General features: G+C 51.4%; 3 protein-coding genes across 7 annotated transcripts in view; all 3 read left to right on the forward strand.

The window, feature by feature from the left end:
• Window positions 1-1,894, forward strand: part of Rassf1 (Ras association domain family member 1) — an 11,550-nt gene extending 9,656 nt beyond the window's left edge. For both annotated transcript variants that reach the window (XM_021171936.2, XM_021171935.2), the window contains one exon: window positions 1,065-1,894. In XM_021171936.2, coding sequence (XP_021027595.1) covers window positions 1,065-1,211 — 147 coding nt within the window. In that variant the 3' untranslated portion in view covers window positions 1,212-1,894. The remainder of the gene's footprint in view (window positions 1-1,064) is intronic.
• A 974-nt stretch (window positions 1,895-2,868) lies between these two features.
• On the forward strand, window positions 2,869-5,721 carry Tusc2 (tumor suppressor 2, mitochondrial calcium regulator). The gene is made up of 3 exons (XM_021172357.2): window positions 2,869-3,151; window positions 4,189-4,309; window positions 4,460-5,721. Exons 1-3 carry the CDS (start codon window positions 3,006-3,008, stop codon window positions 4,523-4,525), a joined length of 333 nt encoding a protein of 110 aa, XP_021028016.1. The 5' UTR covers window positions 2,869-3,005; the 3' UTR covers window positions 4,526-5,721.
• Window positions 5,722-7,511: 1,790 nt separating this feature from the next.
• On the forward strand, window positions 7,512-12,366 carry Hyal2 (hyaluronidase 2). 4 transcript variants are annotated; one of them, XM_021172050.1, is made up of 5 exons: window positions 7,512-7,588; window positions 8,554-8,804; window positions 9,692-10,658; window positions 11,081-11,170; window positions 11,646-12,366. In XM_021172050.1, exons 3-5 carry the CDS (start codon window positions 9,738-9,740, stop codon window positions 12,054-12,056), a joined length of 1,422 nt encoding a protein of 473 aa, XP_021027709.1. In that variant the 5' UTR covers window positions 7,512-7,588; window positions 8,554-8,804; window positions 9,692-9,737; the 3' UTR covers window positions 12,057-12,366. The 4 variants fall into 4 exon arrangements, with proteins under 4 accessions (XP_021027709.1, XP_021027710.1, XP_029337970.1 ...); XM_029482110.1 differs by lacking the exon at window positions 7,512-7,588 and adding an exon at window positions 7,599-7,753; XM_021172051.2 differs by lacking the exon at window positions 8,554-8,804 and having other exon boundaries at window positions 7,515-7,588.
• The last annotated feature ends 3,689 nt before the right edge of the window (window positions 12,367-16,055 follow it).

Raw genomic sequence — 16,055 nt, forward strand, 5'->3', positions numbered from 1 at the left:
AAAGAAAAAAACAATGATTTTTTACATCGGGGTTAGTTGTGCCTCAGTGGTAAGAATAGATGCTCAGCATGCACAGAGCTCGGCAGCAAAAAAAAAAGAAAAAAGAAAAAGAAAAAGAATAGGGTGGGTACGAGGGCTGTATGGGAATGTAGCTGGGTAAAAGGTAATTTGCTAACATTTATGAGACCCTAGGTTTGAATCAGAGCCCATTATAGTGAGGGAGAGAATATGAGACTATGTGGGAAAATACACCTAACGACAGATAGAGAAATTTCACTACAAGGAGACTGTTTTGTAGGGTCTGTTTTCTATACAGACTGCTCATGAGGATCCTAGCACAGACTATTCAGTGAAGAGCCTAACACCAAGGCTAGCATTGTGATAAATACTTGTAATCTCAGCATTCCGGAAGCAGAAGCAGGAGAATCACAAGTTTGAGACTAACCTGGGCTACATAGCAAGTTAAAGGCCAACCTTTGATATGTAAAAAGACTGTGACTCAAAAAACAACAAAAAAATAGGGGACTTAAAGAGTTGGCTTAGCAGGGCTGGAGAGATGGGTCAGCGATAAAGAGTACTGGCTGCTCTTCTGAAGGACCCGACCCGAGTTCAATACCTGGGGTTCAGTTCCCAATATCCACATGGCAACTCACAACTGTCTATAATTCCAGTTCTAGGGGATCTGATGCCCTCACAGTCTTACATGCAGGCAGAATACCAATGCACATAAATAAATTGTAAAACCATTAAACAACAACAAAAGGAATTGGCTTAGTGGTTAAGAGTACATGTTGTTCTTACAGAGGACATGGGTTTGATGCCTAGCACCCAGATGGCAGCTCACAACCATCTGTAACTCTTAATTCCGGGGGATCTGATACCTTCTTCTGACCTCTATGTGGAAATATGCATACACATAAGATAATAATGAAATGAAAAGGAAGGTAATGTCAGGAGCGCAGTCCTGCTCATGGGAGAACCATCATGGACCAGTCTGGGAGGAGGGTCTGCCAACTTAGCTATACATTGCTGCAGCCCGTGTATCTCTCCTCTGCCCTTTGCAGTGGGATGCCTTCAGCATGCCTGAACTGCACAATTTCCTACGCATCCTGCAGCGGGAAGAAGAGGAACACCTTCGCCAGATCCTGCAGAAGTATTCTCGTTGTCGCCAGAAGATCCAGGAGGCTCTGCACGCCTGTCCTTTGGGGTGACCTTGGGTCTCCCTGGGTGACAGGAGGAGAACAGGCAGTGCAAAGAGCGTGCCGTGTGAGTGTGACAGGGCCTGTGGGGCCTGAGGAGTGCGTGTGCATGGAGGTCCTCCTCTGCTGACAGGGATGAGCCCAGAGAACAGGGAAGGAGCCGGCTGTCTACCTGTGGATATGGTGGGGCGGGGCTTTGCATCCCTCTGCCCGTATGTACTGGGTCATACTCTGGGTAGCTGCTCAAGTCACAGGGTCGCAGCTGTGAGAATCTTAGAGACTCTACAGACAGAACAAAGTTATGTTTTCACGGGTAAGACCTTACCTATGGAGATTGTTTTGAGTCATGAATGGGTCTCAGGATAGCCCTATCAGAGCCAAGGGTAGCTGCTCAGTAAGGTAGAGTCCGGGGTTCCCTCTTACCGTGCCTTCTGACTTCCAAACACCCTGGGGTCAAAGAGGGCTGGCCGGTTCAACTGCAGTGGCTCAGGCGGTGCCTCCTCTAAGGGAAAGGCTGCTGGACCAGAGCCTCTTCTTGTTTGCCAAAGCCAGAGTCTCCCTCGGATATTTTTGATGGAAGTGTATGAATGTATGTAATGTTTTGTGGCCTCCTGTGGGGAAGGGATGGGGGTGTGACAGTCATCATCAGGGCCTGGTGCCTGAGAGAATTGGCTGAATAAAGATGTAAGAATTTTTCTGGTTTTGGACTCTATAGATGTGGGCCCCTATAGATCGGGGTAACACCTAATGAAAGACTGCCAACAAAGATTGACACATCCAGAGTGCACCCTCTCCAAGGTCGCAGTGGGACCAATATGTTCAGGAAATTTATGCCTGTGGATTCAGGTGTCTTTCAACCCTCCAGGGCTCAGGTCATGGTAGAGACAAGAATAAGCTACAGTTACTACACAGGAAACTTTTTTCTCACAGGCCAACTCAAGAGAAACCATAGCAGTAACCCCTTCTCCAAAAATCTACTCGTGGGTCCCACAGTTCACATGCTACCAGGGTAAAGCTGGTAATAATGATTTTCCTGGATTATGTTATCTGGTGAATTAACAACACTTAGTTTAGGTTCCTTAAGAAATTGATCAAAAAAGTTTTAAAAAGAAGTTTGGCCCCCTGTGCAGTTGGTCACTCCTTTAATCCCAGCATTCGGGAGACAGGCATTTGAGCGTCAGCCATTTATACATGGCACGTTCCAGGCCAGCTAAGGCTACATAGTGAGACCCTGTCTCCAAAAGAAAAAAGAAAGATAACAAAGATGTTTAGCAAGTTCCGTAGTTTCTTTACAGGCAAATGTGACAACTGCAAAGACACAGTTGTGAAAACAGCCCACCCTAGCCTCAGGCAGGCCTAAGGTCCCTTAGGGTGGAGGGGTGACCTAATTGACTATTGCTACTGGGCCCGAGTTTTGGGCGGTGTCAGGGACATAGGGACAACTATACCCGGTCCGACCTTAAAGTCAACAACAACACATTACCTCCGCCTTTCTGGAAGGGAGCTGTCCCAGCTGACCCTTGGGACCCATAGGCTTCTGGGACCTGGAGGCAGCGCATCCTGTGGTGGTCAGCCTCTGAGAGTGGCCATTGGTTCTACACCACAGACTGACGAGACCTTTAGCCACTCAGAGGAGGCACCGTGCAGGACGCGCGGAAGCGGAAGTGAGGTTTCCGTGGAGACAGCAGAGCCTGCGGAAGGCGGCGGCGGCACCTGCGAGTGGAAGCTGGGGCAGGGCATGGTCGCGCCCGCCGCGCTGTGAGAGCGGAGCGGCCGCTGGGTCCGCCATGCGCCCGCGGCGCTGACATGGGCGCCAGCGGCTCCAAAGCTCGGGGCCTCTGGCCCTTTGCCTCCACTGCGGGGGGCGGCGGCCCAGAGGCGGCGGGCTCCGAGCAGTCTCTGGTGCGGTCTCGAGCCCGAGCAGTGCCTCCCTTCGTATTCACGCGCCGCGGGTAAGGGCATGGGTATCTGCCTTTGGGAGGACATCCGGGAATGAGAAACGCCCCCCTAGATTTGAATGGGACGACTGTCATATTTTGGGTCCCAGTCAAAGCAAGGAGAAGGGAAAACCAAGCGGCATTCAGCTCTTGACCGCCCAGATGGTCTTTTTAGAGAATTGCCTGAGGTTCGTCTCTTAGGGAGCAGCTCCCTAATTCAGCTAAGACGGCCTCTAAGAGTCTTAAGACCTCCCTTTCATCCAACTCAGCCTGCAAATTAAAGGCATTTATGTTCCTTCTGTTCTTCTAAGCCTTAGAAGCAATCTAAGGGAAAATGACCTTCTGTTTAGGTGTCTTGCCTTCCTCACTGTGAAGTTGGACCTCCGAGAATAGTGTCTGGAAAAGCAGAGAAAGGCGTCAGTGTTGAAGGTGGGGCCACAACAAAAAAAGTGCCCTCAACCAGTTGGGTTTTCTAGATCTAGGACACTAACCTAACCTTCTTTTTTCCCAGGTGCTCACACAAAATGGCCTGGACCTAGTGAGCTCCTAGGGACTGGCATTCCCTGTGATGGAAATTTGACCGTAAATACCAGAGAGACCCAACAGTGTCGATTAGACAGTGCCAGCCACTTGGGAATGACTTGGAGTGCAGCCTTCTGGGCTCAGACATCCACCATCTTGGGCTTTGGCCCTGGACCAGCAGTGTCTTTAGAAGTGAGACCAGTATGTCCAGGCCACTACCCCACCCACTCTATAAGCCCTAGGTGAAGGGCCTGCTACTAGAATCATGACCTTTGTGAAACAGACCAGTGATGAGAACTAGCTTTAGTTGCCTAGAGAGGGTGCTCTGATAGGACATCCTGTTGGTGTGACAGGGCAACAGTGGCCTTGTCACACTGCCTGCTTCCCTTGGGCACCAAGCAAAGAGTTCTTCCACGGAGGTTACCATTGTGTGTCTTCTCTTGGGGTTCAGCATACTTCACTGTGGTCTGTGGCCCTTGCCAAGGCCAGGGATGAGGCTCTAATCCAGCCTGTTCCCCTTCTCTCCACAGCTCCATGTTCTATGATGAAGATGGAGATCTGGCTCATGAATTCTATGAGGAGACAATCGTCACCAAGAATGGGCAGAAGCGAGCCAAGCTGAGGCGGGTACATAAGAATCTGATTCCTCAGGTGAGGGTCCGAGCAGTGATCATAAAGCCTACATCAGTATGTCAGCAGAGATACAGATGGGGCTTTCTGGGGGAAGAGCTAGGAAGAACAGAGAGGCTCTTAGCATAGAGGCCCAGAGCTGATCTTCACTAGCCTCTGTTTCCATGGCAGGGCATCGTGAAGCTGGATCCTCCCCGAATCCACGTGGATTTCCCCGTGATCCTCTATGAAGTATGAACCTGTGTGTGGCANGGCAGACACGAGCACCCACTGCCCCAGCAAGAAACTCCCAGGATCAAGGTGTAGCTTCCATTCAGGAGTCCAGGCTGGTGCCACAACCTTGAATAAACTAAACTCCATTGGCCCAGAACCTTCAGTTGTAAGAGGGGTTGTCCCTCAGTGTTAACTGGTATTGGCTGATGTCTGAACAATAAGTGGTTGGTGACTGGTGAGGGCTAAGGACAGAATTCCCAGCCCATCTCCCCCAGCCGCTTGTGCGAGAAGCATGACAGGAGACACGTGCTGGTCAGGAATGCCTGGTTCCTGGTGACCTGCCTGACCTGCTTTCTTCCAAGCTTGCCTAGGGCCCAGCCCTCCTAGAAGCTACAGCACTTTACAAGCAGAGTCTGCCTTCTTCCAGCCCCTGGGCTGTAGGGGCTCTACCCAAGTGGGAACTTCCTTTTNCCTCACTCCCCTTCCCCCNTAGTCAGAGCATTTCAGCCGTTTGCTACCTCGATTCCTCCTGTATCGGACAGACTGGAGATACGTACCAGCCTCACCCTTCCTGCCTACCTACCACATGCTCCCGCTCTTAAGCTGGACACTTTGCTGGCTGTTCAGTAAGAATGAGGACCAGTGTGGGAGGCTTCTCCTTTCACCCAGGGCTGGACTGATCTCTCTTGATTTCAACCAGTTGCCCTCAAGTTGAGAGGGTACAGGCTGGGGTCAGGACAGGCTACCGACGCCTGTACCTGTNGGGGCTTGCCCCAAACCACNTATTCNTNGTCTNCCTTGTCTTTGCACCAGTCCCACAAATCCCCAGTTGTAGGGGAGAGGCAGTCCACCACCTAGTGGTAAGAAACGACTGGGGCTGGTGCCAGTAGCTATGAGGAGCCCATCCCCCCTTCTCCTACAGTATCTTTACCCCTTCAGGGTCTGTTAAGAGAAAGTACTGCAGCTCCTTGGTAAGGATAGAAAGGAGGGGAAAATACCTAAAAGGCATAATTAAAATGTGAAGGTTTGTAAATAGTCTAGACTATGATAATGTTGGGGCAGAGTCTGATTTCTATACAGAGATGGCTTTAAAAAAATACTTCCTTGTGGAAGCTCTGTGCTTCTAGAGTGTGGGAAATGGCTTGGGACGAGTGAGCCCCAGCACAGGAAGACTGTTGTGTTATTTGTTCAATTTCAATAAAAGTTATTTGTAGACCCTGCACATGAGAGTGGCTTCCAGTGAGACTTTAACATCCAGTTTCTAGACTGCTGATGCGGTAAGGCTAGCAAACCCTCGCCTGAACATTGCCTGTAGCAATACCAGCCGTGGCCAACAGGTGGCTCCAGCCCTCTCAAGATGCAGAGGGCCACTCACCTGTCCATTCTGTCTGGGAATTTGGAAACAGAAGGGCGTGGGATCCTAGGGAGATTGCCCTCGTCTGAGGTGTGAGTGTAGCCACACACAGTCGTGAGATGGTTCTGGTCCCAACAATACCAGATTATGTGAGTGAGGTTACAGCCTAAACCCCACAGATCAAGGCCTAGCTATACTTGAACAACAGACACTTCCCACCATGGCCTTGGCCTCCTTCCAGGCTCTGAAGTCCACACTCACCTGACTTCCCAGGCAGCCATCAGAAGGGAGAGCGCAGGCCTCTGCTGCAGCTTCTATTGTAAGGCTCGGCCCAACACTTCCTCAGCTCTCTGCTGCCAGTGGACGTTCTGCCTACATTTCTCAAGGTCGGCCATGAGCAGGTTCTCTGCTCACCTAGCCTTTGGCCATAATAAACTCAAGAAGTTTTTAAAAAGCAAAAACAAAACAAAACAAACCCAATTAGGAAGCAGAAGTTCATCAACTCAGGGCAGTTGGCCTTCAAGTTGCTCAAAGCTGAAACTGGTCAAGTCTTGAGGAGGATTGGCCTGTTCAGCATAGATTTCTCTAGACCAATTGTCGTCCCTGTGATAAGCCAGGAGTTAGGTTCCTGTCCAGGAGCCAAGGCTCCTCATTATCAGGCAGTAAGTATCCTATCTCAGCACCACCATCCTGCTCGGGAAACTCCCTGACCTGGACCTGCCTAGCTAACCCCAAAGCTATGAACAATAGGAGAGTCAGGGCAGTGTTTCCCCACTCCATCCTGCTGGGCTAGGCTCACTTCCTTCCTGCTGGCAGCCTAAGGAAGTGTCCCTGCCCTGGACAGTCTCGCCTGGCCTTTGTTTTCCCAGTAGTCCCCACCCGTGGAGCTTCCTAGACTTGTCCCTTGTGACGCCGACACAGACACAGTAATGACCACAGCCTAGGCTATACACCCAGCTCCCCTGCTTTCTATTGGCAGAGGGACTCGTAGCACTGGGAAGGTGAGCCCCTTGGGCGGTGAGGGGTTGTCAGTTTAGGTAGATTTGAGAGCAGGCAAATTTGCCTGGACCTCCAAAGAGGTCTTCCAGGAATTCCTATTGTGAGCTTCCTTTCCCACAGGGACCCAATTCTCCTCCCCCCACCCCATATCACAGCCACAGGCATCAACACATTGTCACATTGTCTTTGTCACAGGTTGGATACTTCCGCTCTCGATGGAAAAAAAACTGACTCAGCTACTGAAAGAACCCACCACCCCCACCCCACCCGTTTTCCCCTCGTGCAGGAGGGTTTCTTTGGCACCTGCTCTAGGGGACCATTCGCTCAACCGCCCAGCAAATTGTGTGACTCCCATGAATACAGCCAGCCACTTGGGCCCCCTCACACTCTACTGGATCTGAGAATGATGCAAAACTTGGAGAAAGATGAGCCCTTGGTTCCTAGGCCCATATCCTTCCTATCACCTGGCACAACTCATGCGGACCAGATCCTACTGAGAGGAAGGGTGCAAAGGGCAGCCAGCCACCAAGGGAAACAGGGTCAAGGGGCTCTCCTCCCCACCCGCATTGTTCCTGGCCCTTTCCGCCCAGAGGGCAGCAGGAAGTGAGGAGAAAGGGCAGGGATGGGAGGCGGGAGGGAGTGGGTGGGAAGGAATGGGGTTTATCAAATCCCCAGCAGACTGCCCAGAGGGCAGCAGCTGGCGCAAGGAACCTGGCTGGAGAGGCTCTACTCAGGTGAGCGCCGAGTAGAACATAAAGCTAGTCCGCACTGCCATCAATGCGCGTACTCCTGCGGCGCTCCCTAGCTTCCAAGCTCGCGGTAGGGAAAGGGGCTGGCGGCCAGAAGCGGACTTTCGGAGACTTGAGTCGTGCATTGGAGAGCAGATCTAAGAGGCGAGGGTACAGCTCTAAACCTAGTCCTCACTGGAAGGGGATTGCAAGGCAGAAAGTTTCAGAATATGGAGTCGGGGTACTAGGGAGACACTGAAGCCTCCTTTCTACGAAGTCAGGCCCGAAACTTCGGCAAAATGCTCTTTATTTGGAGTTGAGTGAAGCACCCTATGGGTACTTCACCTCGTCGGAGAGACTGTTCCGGGAAGAATCCAGTGGATTGGCAAGCCCTGGCGTGGGTCGGGTGAAAGTGGCTAGATCACTTTCCCCTTTGGCCCTTTGGCAAGGCAGCGACCCCCCCCCCGTTACCAGGACAACCACTATGTCTGCTTTGCCAAAGGAGGGCTCAGAGGCTGTACTAGGCCCCCTCCTCTAGACGGGCAAAGGGCGGGGCTTCTTTCTGACCGCAGACAGACTAGTGGAGGGAACCTGGGCTCAGCGAAGGCGGGTCATTAATGTTCCAAGAGGTTCTGGATCCACTCGGGTCAAAATCTCTTACACTAGACAAAGGGCCCACATTGCTATATTCAGACAGGTGGGATTGAATCCGCAGCTAACCCCAGTCAAGGCTTCAGCTATAAGCTTTTATTTCAAATGCCATTACCACCACTACCCCCTCATCCCGCTCGCGCCCGCCTCATCCAATGTTCTATCCCTTTAAGAAGCCAGCTGCAAAGAGTGGATTGTTCCACTGACGACAGATTGTGGGGGTAATATCTCAGGCTGGTTAGCTCTGGTGGCTAAGACCAGCGGGAATCCCCATTCCAGGAGGTATTCAATCTCAGATCCATAACTATGTTCCTCTACAGAAGATCTAAGGGTCCTCGAACTCGAAACGCAGCACTGGCAAAAAGGAAGAGAAACACATCCTCCCTACGAGGCCGTAAATTCTGCCATCCACCCACCTCCGAGGCAGGATTCTTAAAGGGCCCGCGGGCCTCGGGGCGGAGCCAACAGAGGCTCGAGCTGGGGCAGTGCTTGGGCGAAGGGCCGGAGCGGGCTTGGTTGGTACCAGGATGGCGGCGGCCCTGGCGTGGGTCCTGGTGGCGCCTGGTTCGAGGTGAGGGCGGACGTTGCAAGCCTGGTGACTCTCTTCCTGTGAGATGGGCTCTGAATCTCTAGGGGCGCCCTCATAAGTGACCCAGGAACCCCACCCCCACCCGGCTGAACTCTGGCCCCACGTGCGGGGCGGGGGCGGGGTCCCGCACAAAGACCGGAGTGGAATACTCTCTACCCGGGACCCCTTGTGCTGGGAGGTGAGGGTGTGGGCCGGTCGCGAGTGCTCACCCAGATTCTTGGTGGCTGTGGTGGGAAGGGCAGGTCGGCGAGCACCGCGGTGGGAAGTCCGCTGCCCCTTTGTCCCCCGGGCGCCTCCTCCTATCCTAAGAGTGTCGGTGCCCGAGACTAAGTCCTGACGTTCTTGCTCTTCTGCTTGGCGCACTTGCACAGATATTAGTTCCTCCGCAGTGTACCTAACAGCTTCCCAGCTTCTGTATGCGTTGTGCCCCAAATGCTGTCTCTTCTCAGAATCAATTCTGAGTTCGTAGTGAGGGTGGGGGACATGGGGTGGTATAGGGTGGAACTTGGGTCCAGAGTGTTCTAAAACTATTTACTGTATGGTATACAGGCATGTAAGTGACTCTAGCAGTGAGTCGGTAGCCTAATCCGTCCCTTTTTCAGAAAGAACATGGACCTAAAGGAGATTCTTGCCCAACCACAGGCAGCTCCCTGTTCTAGAAAGAACTCTGTGGTTTTGGTAAAATCCCTAAGGTCTTTTGCCTACCCATCAGCATCCTGCTATCCTGCAAACCTGTTACAGCCTCAGCCATCCGAGCAGGAGCATGGTGTGCCGCACAGTATGGGTTTGGGGAGTTTATGTGGGATGAAGGTGCGTACACATCTCTGGAACTCGCTAGACTGACTTGTTCTCTCTCATACTTTCTTCAGTTCCTGAGCTGCTACCAGGCAGGTAACACTTCCTGTAGCCCCCAGCATGCGGGCAGGACTGGGTCCCATCATCACACTGGCCCTAGTGCTGGAGGTAGCATGGGCCGGGGAGCTTAAGCCCACAGCACCGCCCATCTTCACTGGCCGACCCTTTGTGGTAGCATGGAACGTGCCCACACAAGAATGTGCCCCACGCCACAAAGTGCCACTGGACCTTAGGGCCTTCGATGTGAAGGCTACACCGAATGAGGGTTTTTTCAACCAGAATATCACTACCTTCTACTACGACCGTCTAGGCCTGTATCCACGTTTCGATGCAGCCGGGACATCAGTGCATGGCGGTGTGCCTCAGAACGGCAGCCTCTGTGCACACCTGCCCATGCTGAAGGAATCTGTGGAACGCTACATCCAGACCCAGGAGCCTGGGGGGCTGGCAGTCATTGACTGGGAGGAATGGCGGCCTGTATGGGTTCGAAACTGGCAGGAGAAAGATGTGTACCGACAGTCTTCGCGCCAGCTGGTGGCCAGTCGGCACCCTGACTGGCCATCAGACAGAGTAATGAAGCAGGCCCAGTACGAGTTTGAGTTCGCCGCTCGGCAGTTCATGCTGAACACTCTCCGTTACGTCAAGGCAGTCAGACCCCAGCACCTGTGGGGCTTCTACCTCTTTCCTGACTGCTACAATCACGATTATGTACAGAACTGGGAGAGCTACACGGGCCGCTGTCCCGATGTGGAGGTGGCACGGAACGACCAGCTGGCCTGGCTCTGGGCCGAGAGCACGGCTCTCTTTCCCTCTGTGTACCTGGACGAGACACTGGCGTCCTCAGTACACAGCCGCAACTTTGTCAGCTTCCGTGTTCGGGAGGCCCTTCGCGTGGCTCACACCCACCATGCCAACCACGCCCTCCCCGTCTACGTCTTCACACGTCCCACATACACCCGAGGACTCACGGGACTGAGCCAGGTACGTGTTCTCCCTTCCTCCGGGAGCCACTGCATGCTTGTGTTAGAGGGGACCAGAAGTCCTCTTCCACATCTGTTTTAGTCTTGTGGAAGGGTGATGTCACCCCCATTCTGTAGATAAGACCGAGACCCAGAGATGCTGAGAGGTAGCCAGGAGCCTGTAGCAAGTCCGTGAAAAGTGCACAGAACTAAACCAGTCATCCTGACTTTGGGGTCAGAATGTGTAACCTTTGACTTTGTGGGCTCATGCGAGGGCTCTTGGCTTTGGAGACTAAGGTCCAAGGTGAGGATAGAAATGGGCAGAGCGGCCTCTCCCTGTCTAGAGCTGTCCTAAGGTCAGCAGGTTAGAGCAAGGCCTGTTCTGAGTCTCCTGTGATACTGTCTGGTGCCAGTCTTCCTTAGTAACCATCCCTTCCCACACAGGTGGACCTTATCTCTACCATCGGTGAGAGCGCCGCCCTGGGCTCAGCTGGTGTCATCTTCTGGGGCGACTCGGAAGATGCTTCAAGTATGGTAAGGGAGACCCACCCGGCCTTCCAGGGCTGCTGAGGAGTGTATACTTTGGCTTCTGTCCCTACCTGGGTGTACACACTGAGTATAGCTTATCTCCTAAGCATAGCAGCTTTGTCCCTGGACCCAAGAGGGAAGAAGGGCACCCCCACCCTGTTCCCAGGAAGAGGAAATGCTATCTTGAACAGCTGGAGTTCCGCCCTTCCTCATCCACACAGCTGGGCTCCAGTCTGTTTCAACCCCGCTTCTCACTAGGGACAGGGGACTGACTATAAAGGCTCGGGAACTCTGTGTATATGTTTACATATATATACAAATAAATATGCCAGGGATGTGCCTCAGTAGAGAGCTTGCCTAGTCTAGGGTTCAAACTCCACCACTACCAAGAGAAAGAGGTGCTATCACCACAGTTTCCGTCGGGGCTTGGGCAAAGGTAGCTAACATCAGACGCTCACTCCTTACCCTTGGCCTTTTCCAGGAGACCTGCCAATACCTCAAGAATTACCTAACTCAGCTGCTGGTTCCCTACGTAGTCAATGTGTCCTGGGCCACCCAGTATTGCAGTTGGACCCAGTGCCATGGCCATGGGCGCTGTGTGCGCCGCAACCCCAGCGCCAATACCTTCCTGCACCTCAATGCCAGCAGCTTCCGCCTAGTGCCTGGCCATACCCCCAGTGAACCCCAGCTTCGACCCGAGGGGCAGCTCAGCGAAGCCGACCTCAACTACCTGCAGAAGCACTTTCGCTGCCAGTGCTATCTGGGCTGGGGTGGCGAGCAGTGCCAACGGAACTATAAGGGGGCAGCTGGAAATGCCAGCAGAGCCTGGGCTGGATCCCACCTCACCAGCCTGCTGGGTTTGGTAGCTGTGACTCTTACCTGGACCTTATAAGGGATCTCTCCCCCTGGATATCAGTCCAGCTGGCCTCTGGTGCAAGGATCTCCTTGGTATGAGGAGCCTGTTAGGCGGGAGACAAAAGTCTGGAGTAGGCAGTGCTCCCAGGATGCCTAGCAGAGCACCCATACCATCTGTCACCCCCCTGTTCTAAGGGGGAGAGAAACATCCCCTGAGATGCCCTCATCTTGCCAGAGAAGATGGAGAATCTAGCTAGGCCAGAGAAGGCCTGACTCTACTCCCTGCTCCTGGATAGTTTATAATTTTGGGGTCTCTTTTGTAAATTAAATATAAAACAACTCCTGTGCTTCTTGTCTTTTTCTGCTTTGGGGTTAGTGTGTGAGAGCGCTCAGGGCTGCCCAGGAGGTGGAGCCCAGCTCTTTGAATCCACATGCTAGAACTTCTCAGCAATGTGTTCACTGGGGCCTAGGGAAGAAGGGCTACTGAGTCTGCACTTGTGCTGGGGCAGGGCTCACTAGAATAAGATTCATACTCTACCCTAACATCAACTCCACTTTATCTTGATAGAAATAGAGTGGGGCCCACCATTGTATGACTGATAGAACTAGCTATTTATCTGCTACCTGCCCCAGTATCCCAAGCAGGGTCAGGACTAGCTTCCTTACCTCAACCACACACAGAGAAAGGGGACATGATCTTCCCTGATGTTCCTACAGTAGAGCATTTCTTTTCCCTTTTTGTTTTTTTCTTGTTGTTGTTGTTGTTGTTTTGTTTTTTGAGACAGGGTTTCTCTGTATAGCCCTGGCTGTCCTGGAACTCACTCTGTAGACCAGACTGGCCTCGAACTCAGAAATCCACCTGCCTCTGCCTCCCAAGTGCTGGGATCAAAGGCGTGAGCCACCACTGCCTGACACAGTTGAACATTTCTGTTCCCTGCTCCCAAGGGCAGTGGACTTGTTCCTCTCCCTGTCTGGTTCACACCCTTCCCTTGGGGCTGGCAGGTAATTGTGTGTGTGTGTATCAGTGATAAAGCACTTGCCTGGCATGTGCAAGGCCCTGGGATTGATCACTAGCACTATCTTGAAAAATAAAATAAACCTAACAAGAATGTTGAGACAAGAGTCTCACTGTACAGCCCTAGCTGGCTTAGCAATCAGTATGTGTAGATGAATCTGGTCTTGAATTCAGAGATTCCATTCACTGATTTTACAGGCCTGTGTACACCAGACTTAATAATTTAAAACCTGAAGAAGAGGGCTAGAGAGATGGCTCAGCGGTTGAGAACATTGACTGCTCTTCCAGAGGTCCTGAGTTCAATTCCCAGCAACCACATGGTGGCTCACGACCATCTGTAACAGGGTCTGGTGCCCTCTTCAGGAGTGTTTGAAGACAGCTACAGTGTACTTACATATAATAAATAAATAAATCTTTAAAAAAATAAAATAAAATAAAAATCTGACCGGGCATAGGTGGCGCACACCTTTGATCCCAGCACTCAGGAGGCAGAGGCAGGCTGATTTCTGAGTTTGAGGCCAGCCTGGTCTACAGAGTGAGTTCCAGGACAGCCAGGGCTACACAGAGAAACCCTGTCTCGAAAAACTAATTAATTAATAAAATCTGAAGAAGACCACTCAAAAAACCAACCAAAAAGATAAAAAAAAAAATCAAAAAGAAGGAGGAGGAGAAGAAGAAGAAAAAGACAGACTAAAAGCAACAGAGCTTGGCAAAGGACGGCAAAGACAAGGGAGACCTCTTGTCTTCCTCACAGCTGTGACTCATCCTGTTGTAACCTTTTCTATTCAGCCATGGTCTCTACGGTACCTGTCAACCTTCTATGAACATTAACCCCCCCCCCAATATGTATGGATACACACACAACTGTTAGCCCAAGGGTGGGCATGGAGGACAGAAGAAACATCTGCACTTTCCCCATGCCTGTAATCTGTCCTACAAGTTGTGACCTATGTCCATCTAGCTTTGAACACACTCTTGGGGCAAATCCTGTCCACCACTTCACATTTCTTCCCCTGAAACCCCAGGGATTATGTAGCTACTTCCTCTAACTTAAAAACATTCCCTTCAAGAAGGTTAAACAAGGCAATAAAACTCAGCTGCCAAGTGATGGTGGCAGCGACACAGGCCTTTGATCCCAGCACTCTGGAGGCAGAGGCAGGCGAATCTCTGAGTTTGAGGCCAGCCTGGTTCCTGAGTTACAGGACAGAGAAACCCTGCCACAAACAAACTCCTCAGAAAGCTAAGGAAACTTCCCTAAACTCTGGAGATTCAAGAAGTTAATGATTTGGGTGAGCGAAATGGCTCAGAGGATAAAGGCATGTGAGACCTGATGACCCAGAATCGGGGTGACAGAGGAGAAAACTACTGACTTCACAGGCCTTACATTGACCTGTGTGTATGAATCTGTGACTATATGTCACCTCTGTGCCAGAAGTGGATGTCAGCATCTCTGGACCTGGTTGCCAGCCACTTGGCACACACGGGTGCTGAGAACTGAGCTCCAGTCTCCTGGAAGAGCAGCTAAATTCTCTTGGTAATTAAAAAAATAAATTAATTAAAAATATACATATGGCCGGGCGGTGGTGGCGCACGCCTTTAATCCCAGCACTTGGGAGGCAGAGGCAGGCGGATTTCTGAGTTCGAGGCCAGCCTGGTCTACAAAGTGAGTTCCAGGACAGCCAGGGCTATACAGAGAAACCCTATCTCGAAAAAAACCAATAAATAAATAAATAAATAAATAAATAAATATACATACACACATAATATTAAAAAATTATAAGATTCACAAGAACCCTCTCCAAAACTAAAAAGTAATAAATAATTGCTGGAGAGGCGCTACCTACAAGCTGGCAAGCTGTACCAAAGCTACAACTTTTGTCAACTGTTGTTCTGGCGCTAGGGTTGACCTATTGGTGATGCAGCTGTCTTTGAGTGTCCCATGCTTCTGTAAGCAGCCCTACGTTCCTCCGGTAATGTGACCCCCAAAACCTCATTGATTTACCAAGCTAGACTTAGAATCGATTCTGATTCTCTCACCTGTGGTGTCTGGAAATGAATAGAAGTCTGTTCACAGAAAAAGTCACGTGACACCAAAGACTCTGAGGGCTAGGGGAAGGGTCAGGGTAGGAAGGTGGGATAGATCAAAGGCACTAAGCACTGCCAGGGAGGCCACGCCTATATGGTAGCCCCAAGGTGAATGCCTAAGGGGTTCTGTCATTCAGAATCAGACACTACTGCAGGCCCAGACAACTGCTTTATACTGGGCGGGGCCATGCCTTTCCCTTCTACTTTCCTACCTTGGCAGGCAAGCCCGGACCTGAGCAACCAGATCATCTCAGTAAGCAGCCTGTGATTCAGTGAACTCGTAACTCACAACTGCATGAACACACACGTTACTTATGCGTGTACTCACTAATGCACCCCTGCTCATTTCCACGGCTATGCTGATCCAGGGTCTCACGGTCGATCACCAAACAGCAAGGTCTCATACATCATCCCAGGAACTGAGTCCCCACACTTGCAGGTATAAACACCTGGGAATTTGGGCATTAGCCCAGTTACCAACTAGAGCTTCACAAAGATGCAATCACTGACCTAGAATAAACAGAGCGTGATGACACAACTCAACTTCACGAACATAGAACTTTCCAGAAACAAACAGGGACGGGTTAACCATTAGGCACAGCAGGCACAGACAGGACTTAAGAACAAAAGGTTTATTTGTTTGGCTTGTGTACGTGTACATGTGCGTGTGGTGTGTGCATACATGTGTAAAGTAAAAGCCAAGGGTCAATTCAATGTGTTCCTCTATTGCTCTCCACATGTTTTCCTTCCTAAGGTAGCGTTTTACATTTACTCATATGTCCACGTGGGCATGTGAGGGCCCGTGGAGCTTGGGTGGCAGGCATAAGAGCTATAAGATAAGCCAGGCGTGGTGGCGCACGCCTTTAATCCCAGCACTCTGGAGGCAGAGGCAGGTGGATTTCTGAGTTCGAGGCCAGCCTGGTCTACAAAGTGAGT

The sequence above is a fragment of the Mus caroli genome, chromosome 9 (genome assembly GCF_900094665.2).
Source record: "Mus caroli chromosome 9, CAROLI_EIJ_v1.1, whole genome shotgun sequence".
Classification (NCBI taxonomy): domain Eukaryota; kingdom Metazoa; phylum Chordata; class Mammalia; order Rodentia; family Muridae; genus Mus; species Mus caroli.